At 37.3% G+C, this 19167-nt stretch overlaps 1 protein-coding gene across 3 annotated transcripts; it reads right to left on the reverse strand.

The window, feature by feature from the left end:
- Positions 1-436: 436 nt before the first annotated feature.
- Positions 437-13254, reverse strand: LOC143884118 (long chain acyl-CoA synthetase 1-like). 3 transcript variants are annotated; one of them, XM_077387518.1, is made up of 21 exons: positions 12158-12312; positions 11891-11958; positions 11604-11772; positions 9409-9472; positions 9220-9309; positions 9093-9149; positions 8914-8962; positions 8682-8758; positions 8523-8562; positions 8333-8427; positions 7004-7171; positions 6693-6803; positions 6452-6539; positions 6304-6370; positions 3630-3705; positions 3379-3496; positions 2290-2535; positions 2064-2203; positions 1790-1972; positions 741-860; positions 437-619 (listed from the first exon to the last, which is right to left on the reverse strand). In XM_077387518.1, the coding sequence occupies exons 3-21, from the start codon at positions 11747-11749 to the stop codon at positions 572-574; spliced, it is 1983 nt and encodes a 660-aa protein (XP_077243633.1). In that variant the 5' UTR covers positions 11750-11772; positions 11891-11958; positions 12158-12312; the 3' UTR covers positions 437-571. The 3 variants fall into 3 exon arrangements, with proteins under 3 accessions (XP_077243633.1, XP_077243632.1, XP_077243634.1); XM_077387517.1 differs by lacking the exons at positions 11891-11958; positions 12158-12312 and adding an exon at positions 13086-13254; XM_077387519.1 differs by lacking the exon at positions 11891-11958 and having other exon boundaries at positions 12158-12319.
- Positions 13255-19167: the final 5913 nt, after the last annotated feature.

A 19167-nucleotide genomic window follows, 5' to 3' on the forward strand; every position in this document is an offset into this window, starting at 1 on the left:
TTTCCATAAGAAAATTGTAAGAACATAGATATGCCTTTATTACTATATAAAGCAGAGAAAAGGCCCCTCCAACTTTTTAGAGGGGCAATAGAAATTAGAAAAGTAGCATTCACCCCCCAAATGCAAACCCATCAATGGCTTTGACCAGAGTACTATATTAGAGTATTTAAGTTATTCTATTACAAAAATAGAATTTTCTCAATTAAGTTGTATAATTAAACCAGGTTGATTAAATCTGCATTGCTTTGTTTTGATACTGACAGTCCCCTCTCTTTACACCTTTCTCATTGGCTGAGAGTATGGAGTGCATTGCTTGAATTTTGATATGATGATCACACAAGCAGATCTACATTTTTGCCCAGCCCAACAAACTATATACATTCCTTCTATTGTGAAGCAGCAATCAGAATACAATTCAGAGAGAAAGGCAGGCTGGTAAGCATTTAACAGAAAGCACTTTATATAACAGCAGAGAGGATCACTTGAGATTTTTTTTATTGTTTCAAAGCATGGGGACAAAAAAAAAAGCTACATAAACAAGATACTTATACAGTAAATGGAAACTGGTAAGCTATTTCTTCCCTCCAGTCAAATTTCTGTAGAGTTTGTCGATTTCCACCTACACAAGATTAGTGATACATAATCAGCCCATAAATGGGTCAGAAGCAACAAAGAGAAGAAAAATGTGGCTAAAGTTGCACTAAAGCCAATAGCGAGCAGATCCTTAGACTTTAGTTCACCTGATAGTGTTTCAGCATTTGGGCTCTTTTCTTCTTCATAGTAGGAGTCACCAAATCCCTTTCAGCATCAAAGGGTTGAGGATCCAAAACAACTCCTCTGATGTACTCAAAACCTCTCAGCTGTGGTTTGAAACAACAGCAGATAATTATTAAAAAAATGAAAGAAATCCTCACAAGGCCGTGTGTTGCATCAATTCATGAAAAAAAGAGAGAAGAGGAAGTCCTCAAATGGATCCAGATTTGAAAGATGATATTTTCATTTGATTCGAAATAAATGAAACTAATCCTGGGACTTTGCAACTTTTCTTCTTATTCCTCCCTAGAGCACAATGTTCAGCCCGGGCTCCCAGTAGTAATCTTAAGGTGAGAGGGTCAAATTTTCAAGAGACAATTCATAGATCCCTAGCTTATTACTCAGAAAAGCACACACATACTATAGTTGCCAGAGTGAAAGGTGAATGCAATAGGTGGAAGTGAGGAATCTAAAAAAGAGAAAATGTGAGAAACAAAAAGCTATAAGTAAAAGAAATTGTCACTTTTCAAAACAAAAGAAGAAGAAGAAACGTAGGGGGATTGTCATTGAAAGTCAATATGAATCATGTAATAAGCATCATTGGAAGCAAACAAAGCGCGTATAGAAAGAGATAAGGTTATTGTATATTAGCGACAAAGGTTTACTGTAGGTTGGGGTTACTAGTAAAGAAGACTTCGCAGAATTACAAGATTTAGTGATTTATAATCTTGCGTGTTTTATTCATGAAGATTTAATGTTGAGTTTGGAAAAAGATACACATAAGTTCTACCTGAAACTTAGGATGAGTTCATTAAGTTTTAGATACACTCCTTCAGCATTATCAAATGGGGAAACATTCTTCTAGGAAAAAATAATTGCCTAAATAAGGAGCTTGCTTCCACTAACTTTGGGAAGCGAAATGAAGTTAGTTTCCGAAGTGAGCTTCCCACCCAACTAGGATGCTTCCAATAACCATGGTATATTAAAAAAATAAAAACCAAATTCGCAATAGGCCATAAAGGATATGAAGAATTACCTTGTTTTTCTCAGCAGCGGACTTTAGCTCAAGGAGAACATAATCTCGTAGCTGATTAAGCAAACATAATTCAGAGAAGGAACCCGTGTATCCATTTAACTCTGCCCACTTCTTAGTAGTGCCTTCATGAGGTGCAACCACTGCCACTAGCATAGACCGGAAGCTGTCCCCATATACCCAAATCTGAAAAGAAAAAATTATATATCTTAAGACCAATCAATGATCAAACAGATAAAATTTCCTAAATATTTTTTTTTCTAAAAGAAAGGCTCACATCTTCAACAATGGGAGGGAAGCCATATATTTTCTCAAGATATTCAGCTGCAACATACTCTCCTTGAGAAAGTTTAAAGATATTTTTCTTTCTGTCAATAATCTTAAGAACACCATCATGGCTCATTTCCCCTATATCCCCTGAGAACATCAAGAAATGGCATGAGAACAAGCTAAATATCCTTCCCATGGAATGGATAATCTTATAGAAAATGACCACTTTTCACCTGTATGAAACCACCCATCTATAATGACTTCATTAGTCAATTCCGGATTTTTGTGGTACCCAGAAAAGACTGTTTTCCCTCTAACACAAATCTCACCACGTGGAGGATCTGCAAGTGGATTGTAGCCCATCTCTTGAACTTCTTCAAGGCGTATCTCAGTGTATACTGAGGGAACACCAACAGTTCCAAGCATGGATATTTCATCTGGGAAGCAAAGTGAAGTCAAACCACAAGTCTCCGTCATTCCTGCATGAACACCAGTGCCACTGTTAACTAATTCTCAACTCAACAAAGCCTTTGTCCCAAACTAGTTGGCATCGGCTCACTGTTAACTAGTTACAGATACATAATCCAGTTGTATACAGGAGCATCACAGAGCATTTCATTCTGCCTGCCTTTATTGGTGAAATCCATCTAGAACACAACTAGCCATTAGAGGATCAATGAAATTAGCATTTTCTTTATTAAGGTTGTCTACTAAGTCTGATCATAGTTTGCTACAAAATAGTGCTTTTAAGGTTGTCTGCTAAGTCTGATTGACATCAATATCATTATTATATTTTAGGAATATAAGTGCCCAAGTTTGTAGTAGCCCTTTAAGTGAGCAATTTTTTTTTTAATGTCACAGTCAATCGGTGCATTGTCTTCTGCTAATTGTCAAAGAGGGAAACCAAGGATTAACATCCGAGAAACCCACATTGTGTGCAATTTTATTTTGTAACACAAAGCTTCACTGTAAACAAGATTCTAGAACGATGTTTTGGCATCCATGGTACAGAAACATATCTAACTAAAACCTCACTTTCATTCTTTTATCCCAAGATTTATGGGAGCCGAGTTCTTTCAAGAGAAAACTGAAAGTTCCTATCCAAAATGGTAAACAAAGCCATCCCTGAACAGTACTATAGAGAGCTTTTAATTTTTGACCCCCCGAAGAGATGAACCACATTAAAGTTCTGTGAAATCTACCTAAAAATGGAACCAGGGGTGATGTTAGCATTAGATTTCTTTGTTTGATGGCTTTGGCATGAACCACCGCTAATGAGATACAATAAACATTTATTTCACTTAAAATAGGTTCTACATTACCATAGCCTTGGGCAACAAAAGCGCAACTCGTAACCCTCAAGAATTCCTCCACTCCATTGCTCAAGGGAGCACCTCCAGATATCATTAGGCGAACCCGGCCTCCTAACCTAGCCTTAACCTGCATATGTAAGCAGAAAGGATTTAGAAACTTAAAGGTCTTTTGATAGAACTCAACACATAATTTCCATGTGAACAACAATGTTTTAATTTGAAAATAAGAAGGGCAACCATTAGAATATGACTAATAGAACCTTACGAAACGCTAACAAGTCTGCCAATGGTGATGCTCTCCTGTGTTTATGCCCTGATTTCATCCATGAAAGTTTGCTGTATCACAAAAAACAAATACAAGGGTGAAATGTATGTTTCTTCTAAAAAAGAAATTGGAAAAAAGGAAAGTGTGATGCACGGATATAGTACATGGGAAACAATAAAAATAATTAAGACTATTTGACTAAATTATGACGGGACGGCATATCGAATCACTTGACTACTTAAAATTGTCCCTTATATGGGTTGCATACAATCTGCCTGCCAATGGAAACACATACAATTTATTTGGACAATTTAGGATGCGGTCCCATGCATGCAACAAATAACTCCACATGGATAATTTTTTCTCTGAAATGGTGAAACAAACTTTATTAAGCAAAAGCAAATAAGAAAAAAAAATATACAGGGAGCACTGGAGCAGGGATTGCCCCATGTACAATGTTACCATATTTACTCTCCCCTTAGCAAGGAAATCAACTATTCCATTCGCATTACTGAGAATATAAGTGAAGCAGAAAGAACTTATATTACAGATGTCTAACATTTCAGTAATAAACCATTCTAATCTCCTAGGAACTTCTTCACGTCCAAGAGATAATATTTGCGGAACCCCCCTCCACTACAAATGTTCTTATCGAGGTCTCAGGAGAAGATCTTAGGGCGAGTAAGAAGATCATATTTAATTAATTACAGATATCGAACATTTCATTAATAAACCGTGCTAATCTCCACTTATCTTTCTTTTTCGTCTTACCACCTCTATCCCCAATCATTTACGGCCACTTCTAATGAAAATCTTGATGAAGTAACCATTGGACTCCCTCCTCAGGATACCCATGAGCAAAGAGTGCTCTTAGTCTCCTCAAACAATCTACTACAAGAAGACCACTTGGTGTCACAAGACACTCGCTACGGCGAGAATGGTTAGTCGCCAAAGGATTTACTCTAGAATGACGAGTCCACCAACCCTCTACAATGCCTTCAAAGTTCAAACAACCAGGGAAGGATACATTGGATACCGAAAAGAGCAACGATCCAATACACTATTTGCAAGGTGGAAGTTATTCCCCTTTAAGATGTCAAGCATATCATGATTTGTTGATGTGTCACCGTCCGACAAAGGCCTTGAACTGTGAGCGAGGCAGGTGATTTCCAAATCTTCATCCACCTAAAAGATGGTTGATCCCCATATACTATAACATGGGAAACGTGACCAAATTAAGAAAATCTCATTGGGATATGGGACCAAATCCCCTTATTTGGACTGGGAGAGGAGACAAACACTCCCTCAAGGACATCAAGAAGAGAATAAGAAGATTATATCTTAGGTAGTGCTGAAAGGGCCACTACAAAACTACCCTTCCCCCACTCTCTCATAGCATTTCAAAACATGGGCCCTTCTCTCACTAGCTAACCCACAATGTGTGTTCACTCTGTGTACAATAAATGCGCACAATCTGGCTACTCATTTGCAATGTACTGATTTGCAGTGCCTCCTCGTTAAATTATAAAAAGAGTATAAAAATGTTCAACATGTTTTAAAATTATAATAAATATTTACTAAAATTACCCCAAAAATTCTTCTGTAAGTCTTGAGAAAAAATGGGTTTTTAAATTTCACAAGGGCATCATGAACTTTAAAATGAAACTCGAAAAACCAATCTTAAGTGTTGCTGAAAAAATTTGAATTTAGGTGTCTTTCTAAAGAATAAAGATCACAATTAAATCTTTTAAATCAAATTAGTTTCAGACTTCAGGACAAGCAGATCTGTAAACCATCCACCTGGTAGGGCCCACCTTGAATCACCCACGGTCGAAAATTCAGCAAATTGGACAATCTTAACTGTCTAACCGAAACTAGTTTTGGTTGGTCAATCTTAACTGTCTAACCGAAACTAGTTTTGGTTGGTAGATGTGGATTGTTATTTATTTGACCATCCATTTGTAAGTCCTTGATTTAGGATCATATGATCATGTTCCTGTGTGTGTGTGTGTGTGTGTGTGTGTGATAATATGATCACATGATCATAGGATCATATGATATGATCATGTGCCCAAGGTGGCTACTTTCGTTGAACATTCGAAGTGATAGGAAGGATAGGGCCCGCCTGCACTTGAAATACAGTTGCTTCATTATGTTATAGTTATGTTGTTAATTGACATGTTTTTAACGTATAACTTTTTGGCAATTCAAATAAACTAAAAATTTTGGGCGGTTTTAGCAGGCTGTTAAGAAAGGTGTTTACTCTCAAATTCTATTTATAAATTTACAGTTTAAACACTTGCACTTCTGAGTTGTATTTCATAGTTTTTTTCATTGATGTCCGTAGAACTGACAATACATCTAGGCTAGACTTTGAAAGAAATAAAATATCGTAAGACCTGAGTTGTGAAATAATTTGGGATGTGCTCATGGAAACCCCCAGTCATTGCCTTATTTATTATACGGGATTTGCTAGGGTCCCTCGCAAAAGGCATTTCGCGGCCAGTCTGTCGCATGTCAGACCAGCCACCTCGTGAATGAAGATAAAAGCTGTTGTCTCCATTCACGAGGTGGCTCGTCTGACATGCAACAGACCAGCTGCGAAATGCCTTTTGCGATGGACGCTAGCAATTCCCATATTATATATAAACTTAGACAAATCAACTTACTAGTTGTACAGAATGTCAAAAATCTTCCTTCTACGTGGATTAAGATCTTCTAGAGCCTTTAGTATGCCTGAAAAGCATAAGTGACCCATTAGGTGCTCAGAATTCAGAAATCCAGATAGAAGTAAATGTCAAAATAAACTTCTCATGCCTTCATGCACTCGTTCGAACACTCTAGGGACACCAGCAAAAAATGTTGGCTTCAACTCCATAAGATCATCCCTCAAAGCATTAACATCCTTCAGTAAATAGACAAGATCAGCATAAGTTCCAAGCTAAATGCCTTTAAATCCAACATAAGATGTTTTGATGTATACATGGAAAACAAATGAGAAGTGAATCAGAGTCACTTGATTTCAGAAAAAAAGAAATGTAGAATCTGAGCAGCATACCCCTTGATAAAAGCCAACAGAAGCACCCTTATGGAAAAAGTACTCCTCAACCATGCGGTCAAGTATATGAGCAAGGGGGAGAAAAGAAAGATACACATCATCCACTGTCATCTATCAATGCTCACCACATGCAAATGTCAGGTCAACCATGTCAAAGAAAACATTAGAAAGGGAAAAAAAACAAATTTTTAACTGAAATGATGTCAATTGAACAAGGTATCATGTGAGCATACTAACAAAGAAAGTGTACAGACACACAGAGAAAGAAGTATGCTGCACAAACATGTCTCTAAGATCTTGTGGAGGCTTACCTTGTCTTGGAATTGTGCCATGTACAGATCAACTCCTCTTATGTACGTTGCATGGTTTTCATGAGTCAAAACAACACCTTTCGGATCTCCACTGGTACCACTTGTGTACATTATTGTACATATATTAAGAGGCTCAGGTGGAGAAAGTTCTGCTGGATTTTCTTTTCCCTGAAGATAACGAAACATTTAAAATCAATTGAAGAGAGAAGGATGCGCTGATAGCAATTTCCTTAAAATTGACAGACAGGATTACCAGAACCCAAATATTGAGTTTGTATAGAAAAGTGGTCTACACTCATTTCTCTCTGTGCATGTTGTGTTTCTGATTGTGTTCATCCATGAGATTTCCTAATTGATATCTATATAAAGTTTCAATTCAGAGACACTATCCAAGTTGTTTTCCCTCTTTTTTGGTTATTTAATCTTAAACAAATGACAAAAATAGCAACTTCTTTTAGACAACTTCACTTGTACAAAGCATTCATAATCTTGGGGGAAAAGACAAGAGAAAAAAGATCTCATTGAATCGAAAACTAATATCCACTTGCCAATATGTTAAATGTCATTATTTTACCCAAAGGAACGCCCCCCCCCCTTCCCCCCTGGCAATATCTTAAATCGACCCTCATATAGGGCAGTGTTTAGAGGGATAGGGAGAGGGAGAGAGATATGGGGGTCGATTTATCACTGCCCTAACAAAAACAGTAATAATAAAAGACGTCTAATTGCTTACTTTCATAGCCTACCAAATAAAAGCACACACATGAGTACAATTTACAAGTATTGAAAAAAAAGGAAGAAAGTCGGCCTTTTTAACAAAGAAATAATTTATTTTTTTTGAAATATTGATCATCAAAAATAACTTTTGACAAGTTTTGCCAAAACTTCCAAAGTCCAAAATGATAACAAATGCACAATATTTTAAGTGTAAAAAAATTGGCATCTATTGATTTACATGAAGTAACAGATATATTTCATATTTTGGAGTGTCAGATCCAGAAAACAGTTTTTTTTTTCTTTTGTTTTTTTTTAAATGGCATCCAGAAAACAGTTATTATATGACTGAAAAAAAGTTATTATAGGACTGAAATGGAGTGGTGTTGACACTTCGAGAGTGACCACCTCCATAGTTAACCCAACTAACAATCTACATTAATTTTGACGCCGAACAGTGCCACTACATTGATTCTTATATGAATCTATGAATCTTAAGAATTTCGAATTTCTGGGGAATGAGTTGAAGATTCTATGCAAGAAATAGAAATTAAGTCGTTAAATTTCATTTTCTACTGAAGACTATACACAAGTAAAAAATCTAGAGAAACTAACCATCTGGAGAAAGTCGTTCCAGGAAAATGATTTAATTCCAAAGTGAGCAGCTTCGTCCTTCTGCTCCTTCGTCAATGAAGTAAAGCTGACTATTACTGTCATCTCAAGGAAGACATGAAAAGGTCAGCACAAGCCCTCTTCAATAGTTACAGCACATGAAATGACTTCTTTTTTTATCACAAATGCTCACATTTCAACTTTTTAGCTACTACGCAACTGGAACTTAGGAGCTGCAAATAAAATTTAACATGCTCAATCAGTATCAGGGGGATAGCATGCTCATTGGAGAACATTTATGATGAAAGGTGAGTAACTCAACATAAAATAGGTCAAGCGATTAGGTTCTCACTTCTTTCACTTTCTTATCCTGGACAAAAACAAATTCAATTTCTGCATGTTGTACTATGAAATCAACAGCCCCTGGCCCTGTTACCAGAAAGAGTCTAACATAAGTTTCGATAATTTTTTTGCAGAGAAATAAAAATAAAACAGAACAGAGACAAGAATCATGGAGAAGCCAAAAAATGAATAAAAGTGCGGGTATGTCATGTGCCAAAAGAACTTTACGTTTAAGGAATTACCAAGAGTATCATAGAGAGGAACACAGATTAAGCTGTGGCCATTGCAAGCCTGCAGGGGGACCCAATCTAGTCGTTCATTAAATGGATATCATAATCAAAAGGCGTATAGCTTAGAAATATTTATGGGTAACTATAAGTCCAAATTAAGAAACATAAAAAGATTTGAATTCCAAATGGACCTCCATTGCAACAATCCATTGAGGGCAGTTCGATCCATAAATTCCAACACGGGCACCCTGTTGCAAAAGAAATTTTTTTAAGATGAATCATAACAACAAGGAAAGTCGAAGGGAATAGGATGCTTACAGGCTCAGCACCCAATGCCCGCAGAGCTGAACCAATTTGCAGAACTTCCTCGTAGACTTCCTTGTATGTTTTCCATAGATAAGGCCCCGCCTAAAGACCAAATTAAGTCAGTGAAACATCACGACAAGAGTTTCAAAGTTACATGGGAACCAATATCTCTGGAGCCACCCCACTTCCAATAAGATGTACCTTCCCATCAATAAATTCACGCCATCCAAGCATTCTGTTTCCAGGATACTTCTTCATGGAAGCACTGCAGTAAAGGAGTTCAGCCAAAATGGCATCAAGAGTCTACGTATAACAGTGGTATTACATATAATCATAACCAATCTGCAAATTCTAGCTGCAAGGTGATCCAAATATAATGAATTTAAAAGGAGAAAAGAAGAAAAAAGATAAAATAACCTGCTACTCATGACATCATCAACATAAAACATGGTCACATTGGATGTTGCCAAGTGAAGAAAAAATAGGGAAAAGAAAACCCACATTTGTTAGAAGAAAAAGAGGCAAGAAATTTAAAGGTAATGGATTGTAGTGGTCAGATTGAACTAGGGGACAAACGAAGATGCATAAGAATAAGCATCTTTGGGATGAGGCTATCCCAACAAACAATTTGTGGCTATGGAGGGGAATAATGGATACCAGATCCTCCATAACACCACTAATAAAGCACATTGTTGGTTATGGATGCAAACTAATCTTTGGTTTGATTCTTGGCTACCTGATGGCACAAGCATAGATAACTTTGACTGTAGGATTATTTATGACATGGTACGTGGGGAAGAAGTTTATAATTTAGATTTGATCTCAGATGGTAACTGACAATTCCCTCCACTTACGTATCCTGATTACACTGATAGTGCAAGAAAAAACAAGAAGTATATTTCATCCACCCGAGTCAAAGACGTGATTTTTTTGACACCTACCCCAAAGGGAAACTACACTCCTGAATCAGGTCGGATCTCCATCAAGACCAAAAATCAATATCTAGCCATGCATATTGTCTGACGAAGTGTTCAAATCCAGGGGTGCAGCTTAAGTGTGAGGCAAGCTATTCAAGGAAAGCTTCAGACCAAGGACAAACTGTTAAAACTGTGGAGAGGAACAGAATTTTAGGTCAGGTCACGCATATCTGAGCCTGAATCTCATGACCAATTCTTCGTTACTCCGATTTGAGAGAACTACCTTCTATGGAACAATATATCATGAGCAGAAAGAAGGAGGCAGTGAACCAATCACAAGACAAAAGATCCTCTAAGATATCCTCCAAAACATCAAAGCAAAGCCCTATTTCCTTTAAAAGACAAAGATAAAACAGAAACAGGAAGAAGAAAATAAAATCGAGGTGAGAAGCTTTCCTCGTATCCACAACCAAATTGGCTACCCCTACAAGTCTACAACCAAATCTCAAGTGCTATGAAAACCTGCTACTAGACAAAGTCTGAAAATGAGTGGATTAAAGTCCACACAAACAGCTGATCAACCCAAGCTTAAGCAGGTTTTGAAAGAATCTCCAGAGATGAGCACGGCAATCCGCTGTGTGATTTCCCTTGAAAACAAAGTTGGAGCTCACCTAGTTTACTGAACTTTGAGCGATCATCGAAGCCGTTCAAACAGAAATAACAAAGATATATCCTCGCTATTGATAAAAACATACTCCTTGCTAGCAGAACAAATCACTCTATATCATTGGATGGTGAAGTGTGAAGCAAATGCCACTGATTTTCTTTCTAAAACAGACATTTGTCTAAATTCTTCTTAGACACTCCCTCACAGTTCCTTGCATGAACTCCAACAAATTGTAGACGGGGACTAAACAGTAAAAGTATTAGCACATAGACAACTCCTATACTTGTTGGATGGAAATAGTAAGGATCTTGCCAAAAATGTGGGTGTGGGAATAGAACAGTGGAAGAAAACCCCAGATGAAGACTGTCAACTCCAATCAAAATCACATGACCGCATAGACAGAAAATCATTCAGTGGAAATAGCAATTTCCATGAGATAAATTAAAACTATAATATGTACATATAGATGTATATACAGAGAACTTATATGGTGCCCGACCGTCAAAACAACAAGCGCAGAGAGAGAGAACCTCTCCACCCTTGATTTGCAATCCCAAATGCAGCCTTTTTGACCTTTTGCTGGATCGCAAATCAAGGGCGGGGGTTCTCTTCCTCCGCCCTTGTTGTTTTGACGGTCGGGCATCATATAAATTCTTGTATATACAAATATCTATATAACAGTGAAAGAAAAGCCTAGCTTAATACTGAACTCTTATCAGAACACATGAACACATGGACAGAAAATCATTCAGTGGAAATAGAAATTTCCATGAGATAATTGCATATATATGTATGTGTGTAGATTCTGTTACCTGAATGCATCCCATGAGGTACTCAAACCAGGCTCCGGCGGTGGGAAGCCATCCTTTGACAACAGATTCCGGTAGATGGGACCAATCGACGGCTGCCCATTTCGCCCTTCTTTTCCACTCTCCACCTGCACAGCGAAAACCACCATCCTCCTCTTCCCAATTGCCTATCCTGCTCAACCCAGAACACATAGCATATCTTTAAAAATGATATAAGCTTTAAAGGCTTACACAAAAGTCATGACCACGATTGAAACAGGAAAGAAAAGTCTTGAGAAGAAAAAGAAAACCCTGAAGAAATTAGCAGCTCCACTTGGATGCCAGAACTTTTTTGGTTCTTGGGATTTTTGTGGAATTTCTGCAAGGAAACCCACGTTTGGTTGCTAGTTATACAGTGGGCAAAAAAGAATCCCACAAACCAAAATAACCCCACACGAAACCCAAAGCTGGAAAAAAAAATCCCGCACAAAATCCGAGGAACCAAAATAACCAAAAGAAAAACTTTTTTCTTTCCAACAGTTCAAGCAACTAAACAAAGCATGGAATTTTTATTTTACCAGGATTTTTTTTCGCACCATAGTCCGGTCAACCAAAACATGAGATTTTTATTTTACTGACATACTTGCAGGGAGTTTTTTTTCCCACCAATCACCCAGGAAGTCTTTGTTCCACAAAAGTCCCAAGAACCAAAATAATTCTGGCATAAAAAGTCCCAAAACCTGGAATTTCAATTAGAACGTCCATAAAACAACTCACCATAAGAAAAGCCAAATTAAAGGTATGAGTAGAAAGATAATAAATAAATAATGACTTAGGCAAGTCATCAAAAAGACTAAAGCTCGACCAAAAATGCATGATCACCGTCAAAACAGATAGAGAAAACCGTCAACGCGTTTTCTCTTTACCAAAAAAAAGAAAAGAAAAGAAAAGAAGAAAACAAAAACCAGCCCACAAGAACTCAGAGAACACAGAAACACATGACTAACACTAAATGCAAAACAGAAACTACCAAAACTACAAAACCCACTTACATCAAAACACAGAAAAAAGAGTCAAATATAAAAAATGAATAAATGAATAAAACAAATTAAAATTAAAATCCAGCTACAAAACGCAAAATTCTCTCCAAAACTACAAAATCTTACACTAAAAAGTCCAAACCCAGAAAGTTCTATGAACACTAACAAAACACATGACGAGCAGCAAAAGAAGTTACAAAACAAACAAAGAAAACCCTTCAATAATATAAATCCAAAACGCCAAAAAGCAAAACCCACTTCAAGCAATACAATCAAACAAACCCACGTGCCTACGCTCAAACCATCCACTTAGAAGTCAAAATTACAAGAAACTAACTGACAATCTAACATTCTAACAATCCCTGATAAAGCCCAAATCACATCCAACAATCCTGATAAAACCCATATTGCTCATAGCATCAACAAATCAAGAGACTAAAAAATAAACATAAAAAAAACGTCTTACAGAAAAACAGGGTTGTGAAGGAGCTGATGAAAAATCTAAGAACTGTGCTTGGAATCCCACATATTTATCGAAAATGGGTATCATGCAAAAATCAAAACCGCATTATGAGGTAGTTGAAGCAGGTGTAGCAGATTATTACATCTCTATATATTTAGGGTGTACTGTAGTTGCTTTTTGGTATTCAATGAGAAAATGCAGATACCACTATACCAGTCAAGTAGACACTATCTCGTGTTTTCACCGTCTAAATTTGAATTGGTTTTAATGGAATTTAATATTCCTTTTCTTTCTAAATCTTTTCTTTTGATTTTAACTTTTTCTATAAAAAACCTTACTGTTGGATTTATAAAAATAGCGCGCCAATGAAAATAACAGTTGGAAACAGAACGGAGTGCAGTGAAGCCAACTTTAAGACTTCTTATTCTAGACGTTGGAAACTGATATTTACACCTCTTTTGTTAATAACGACACCCCTTTTTCATTTTTAAAACTTTTGTCAAAAATTGTTACAATTGAGCCGTTGTAACGGGGCCAAGTGGGGATGAGTACAACTAGGCCTTACTTTTTTTTAATGATCCAAACCATTAATCTGTTGGGCCCACTAACAAATTCCTCTCATTAAACGGTCCCAACCCTTGGATTCGTGCACTTTATCTTACACGTGTGATGCCCCCGTCTTGGTTGGGACTAAGACCATGTGGGCCGCACGATTTTCTACAAGATCAACAGTCTTGATTTCACATACATTGCTTCTTAACGGGGAAGTGGTATATTCACCACCTTTGTTATTTGGGACAGCTGCCTCTAGTGTATTTATGAACACATATACAGTAGTTGTCGGGGCAGTCCCAGGTAGGCCAATATATCATTTCCCTCAACCTAATTGATTGTGAAAGGTTCCCAGTTTAAGAAGCCCGAGCTGCACAGAAAGCAGACGGAGGAGTTTTAAATAGAGGGATGGTGTCTCTATCAAAAGTAAGCCTCTCGGATTGGACCGTTAGACGCAGTCTTAATGGCGCAACCGTCCCTCACTAAAGATTGATCATCTCTCACTTCTAATTTTCTGACCAGACGAGTTGGGGCCCACTCTAAGTGTCCCAATAAAGATAAATTTTTCAATCTTGTACGGCACATAGGAATCAATCTTGATCATCGAGCACCATGTGTGCCGCCTGTACGGTTTCAGATTGAAGGATCTATGAGGGAGGGTAGCTGCACTTTCATGTGACATAATTTGGAGCAAATTATTCTTTATTTTTTGATATGGGCACCTCTTATGCTTTCCAAATGAATAATCCAAGAATCTTTTACTCAGTAAATAAAGAAAATTGATGAAATAGTCACGTAATTAAGGTCGAATTCGAAAATATTTTCTACCGAGGGTTATCCTACATAAAAATAGACACCCTTTTCCATTCACTTGCTTTGAGTACACATCAAAATGCAAGATGAATGACAACTTAGCTTGTATCATGTTTTTTTAAAGACAAACCTAACACCTAAATCGAGTTTGGTCACAGGTCAAGTCATGTTTGTAAGCCAAGTTTTGTCATAAAATAAGTCGAATCACAAGACAAGTCAAGTTCAATCGCATGATCAAGGTAAGCCAAGTTTATTCACAAAACAACTTGATTTTGCTCACAGGATAAATCGAGACACATGCAGGGTAAGTCGTGTTTATTCACATCATAAGTCAAGTTTATTCACAGGGTAAGTTATGTTTAGTTACAGGATAGAGCCGAATTTGGTCAAAGAGTGGATCATGTTTGTTCTCAAAATAAGTGTCCCAATAGTAACTTGAGTTTTATTTCAGAGAAAGTAATTTTTTTGGTAGGTAAGCTGGGTTTGGCGGCTAGGGACCTTACTGGTTTATTAGATAAAGAGAAAGATGTTAAATTTGTGGATATATGGATACAAGACACCATCTCTAACTCGAACAGATGAAAGAAGTGATGGAAAAGTGTTTCAAATTATATTTTACAAATGAATTTTTGTGAAATTAATTTTGTTAGAAATGTGTTTCAAATTGTATTCTTTGAAAATTAAATTTTTGACTTTTCATATGGAACTCCAAAAGTCATGGCCTGGATAAGAGAATGAGTTAGACTAATGAATCTACTTAATGGTTCATATTAATTGATTCATGATATCTATGACTCTTTGTGAGCAACTCTTCATATTCCATGAACCTTTAGATTACCCATTAATGGTGACTCTTGATTTTGAGTGCTCTCATTAGTGGTGACTCTAGGTTTTAGAAGTTTCAAGACTTTTGGATAAAGTATTCATGCATGACTTTTGGAATTCTGTTCTTGAATGCAATTACAGTAATCAAAGGGTGCTTATATAAAGTACTTACATGATAAACATAGAAGGGAAATCAAGATAATTATGGAAGGGAAGGAATCCTAATCAAATCTACCTAATTAAATTGACTTTCCTAAGCTTTCTTTCTTGCCTCTTCTTATCCCTCGCCTAATTTATCTAGTCTTCTCATTTAGCCAATTTACCCAATCTACCTCCAAGATGATCCAACGGTGAGATCTTAACCCAATCCAACCGTTGGATCCCACATATTCTAACATTCTTCAATGAATCTTTTCAAGAGAAAAAATGGTATTGAGAATGGTATGGAAAATACAATCCTTCCATAGAGTTTATTTTTCAAAGAGAAAAATCATTTGAACAAAAACACTTGTTTCACTTGTTTGATCGATCGGAGGTGGATACACGATCCACTGTAGAAAAGTGCAACTCTCTTGGATGTACATGGAATCTGGGCTTGGTTGAATCCTAGAGATAGTGCTGCCATAGTTATTTTCCGTTTGCATGTGGGAGAAGCTTCTTCAACTATCTTCAAGAAGCATTTACGCGCCTCTAAGTCTTGGTTCTTTCTTGCTTTGTTTTGAGTAATATCTTATTCTGTTTTGTGCATTTGTTCCAACAAGAGGGAGATCCAAAATCTCGAGATAAACAAAAGCTTGGGATAGGTCATATTTGTTCTCAAAGTAACTCGTGTTTGATCACATGATATGTTGTGTTTCACATCACATAGTAACTCATATTTCGTGTCAAGTTAAGTTGAATTAAATTAAAAGGTAAGTCATATTTCACATCACAAGGTTAGTTGAATTTGGTCAAAGGATAGATCATGATTTTTTGTGAAGACAAGCCAGGCACGACAACCTAATTTTATTTTCAAAAAGGCTTGCTTTGATTTCAGCAACTTCATGTATTTACTCGTGAAAAAATCAAAATCATCATCCGAGTATTTTTTATTAGGGCTGCAACTCGGGTCGGGCGGGTCGGGTTTTGGAGAACCCAACCCTACCCGAGAAATATCTCGGGTCGGGTCGGGTTGGGTTTTTTTCCGGAAAACCCACGATTCCTAAACCCGGCCCTACCCAAGATAAATCTCGGGTCGGTTCGGGTCGGGTCGGGTTTTTTCACGTTGACGCAATTTTTTAAGAAAAATTCTTGTTTGGCAAGGCAACTCAACTCATAGAAGCAGAAATTACACTCACATTACACTTTAATCAAACAATGATGTGAGTGTACACTCACATCACACTTGAATCAAACAATGCTGTAATCAAACAATGTTGTAATTACAATCAAACAATGCTGAATCAAACACTTGAATCAACTCAACTCATAGAAGCAGAAATTACACTCACATACAGTAACAGTGGGTGTGTGGGTTTTCACTTTTAACTTCTAACTAACAATAAAAAAAAAAGAGTACATACTATAACTTATGTAACTCGGGCCGGGTCGGGTCGGGCCGGGCCGGGCCGGGTCGGGTCGGGTCGGGCCGGGCCGGGCCGGGCCCCTTCAAACCCGGCTCGACCCGAAACCCATAAAACCTGAACCCAACCCAGGCTATTTTCGGGTCGGGTCGGGTCGATGCAGGTCGGGTAAAACCCGGCTCGAGTTGCAGCCCTATTTTTTATCATAAACGTGGTGTTCATATCTTATACGGGTAGTTCTTATATGGTGGGTGGTTGTGCATGCAAGTGAAGCAAAAGGAAAAAACATAGATTGGAATCCACCTTATTAGGTTATCAACACCATTCGATTTTTGGACACATGTACGGGTGAGGAAACAAAAAATGTTAAAGATTATGCAACTCGGCCATTAGAAATTGAAATGGGAGAATGGGAGGGTCATAGAAACGTAGATCGGTCGTGATCGTCGGGGTCCATGCTTAGAATACCACTATACCAGCACCTAGAAATCATTTTTTTAAACAAAATATATGGTAATTGGAAAAGAGAAATGATATCAGCACAACCAAAATTTGATTATTTTCGCTAACCCATTTTGTTTTTTAGTATTTAAAGCGCTGTCAAAAGGTTGTCACATTTCTCAACAAGGTCTCACCAGCCAATTAATTAAAGAAAAGACATCTGGGTTAATGCAAATATCAAAATATAGTTGTGTTAATTCACATGATGTCACGTTTGAGTAGTTTCTCTACGTGCTGTAAAGGATGGGATGTGGAGACCCTTTTAATTTATGACCACCCATGCTCTTTGTCTTTACCTTATAAACGCCCAATGGCTCTAACCGAGATGAGATCTCCGAAAGATTGGGGCGTGCTAAAATCAACGGCTTAAAAACAACATAAAGAATGACAATTTCAGTATGGTTGACAGAAGGTCTAAAATCATCCCATGAGGGTGGGACTGTATGCATTATATGGACAATGGTTGACCAAATGTCTAAAATCATCCCATGAGGGTGGGACTGTATGCATTATATGGACATAAAGTAACCGACCGGGATCATTCAATACGACGGTATGGACACGATACCAAGGGAAGCCCATGGAAATACCTCTTATTTTATCAAAGAAAAAATAGACACTATGTAACTTTATCACGTTGGAAAATACCTCGCCTTTTCAGTGGATTATCTCAATGTAAATAGGTTGTGCCTCAAAAATCAGTTTCATAGGATGATCCTAACCCTCCTATCTTAACTGATATGAATATGGAGATTTCCAAAAATCATTTATGGAATCTTCTACAGATCGGAGGGTTAGGATCATCCTATGGAACTGATTTTTGGGGCACAACCTATTTACGCTGTGCCCAAACAGATGAACGGTTTGGAACATCGAAAAAAGTGGGCCGTACCTACTTTTTTTAGACTTCACGTGTTTTCACGACCACCCATCATATAAATTCTCTATTTATGGAACCGATCACCACCGTACATATATTAGGTAAGTCTTATCAATTGACTATTTATGTTATGGCAGCCTTGAATATCTTTGAACCACATCATTCATTTTCTAAATGTCATCTTTGGTGGTATGCACAGCCTCAGTACCTTCAGTTTCGAATTAAATTCGTTCCACTACGAGTTGATCTTTGAATGAGACGAAAGTGACTTAAATCAGCCCCAGCTGCTTCAACTGCCATAATGCCATCATTTCACTGAGCTACCAATGATCTTTGTTATGGGCCCATTTACAGTCTTGTGTCGGGTTAGGTCTTCAATTTTAGGGCCGATGGCCTTATTACGATGATGAATAGAAGATAGCAAGCATATCCAAGGATAAAATAAACCTTGGCTTGCTACTATTGCGATCGAGAACAGCACCATTGTGGTGCAGTTCCTATTTATTGAACATGCATTTGATAGGCCCCCCCATGCATTAAATAGGATAGATAATGGCCAAATATATCCGGGGGTAATGTTGTTTTCTTATCTAATTGTCCATTTACAAGCTCCTTAACTAGGATTTTGCAATCCTATGTGGGCCCTCTTGAGTGGACAATTCAAATTGATGATAAGAGCATCTGGGTGTCTAATAAATGCTGATCACACCATAATCTGGTGCAGATGATTTGCATTATGATAGTTTCTTTTCTGGGGTTGATTTCAACTTAATTTTATCTTCTAACTATTGTGACAAATAGATTTTTTAAGGTGCATAAATGACACAACAAAATATTCAAAACTTAATTAAATAATTGATTGAAATAAAAATATAGATTAGCATAAAAATGTATGAACAAAATTAATTATAAGGAAAGTACTATCCTCACTCTTTTGTTAGCACACGGTCGG

This window comes from Tasmannia lanceolata, unplaced genomic scaffold, assembly GCF_043159265.1.
Source record: "Tasmannia lanceolata isolate RefF3 unplaced genomic scaffold, GAP_Taslan_0.1 ptg000008l, whole genome shotgun sequence".
NCBI lineage: Eukaryota > Viridiplantae > Streptophyta > Magnoliopsida > Canellales > Winteraceae > Tasmannia > Tasmannia lanceolata.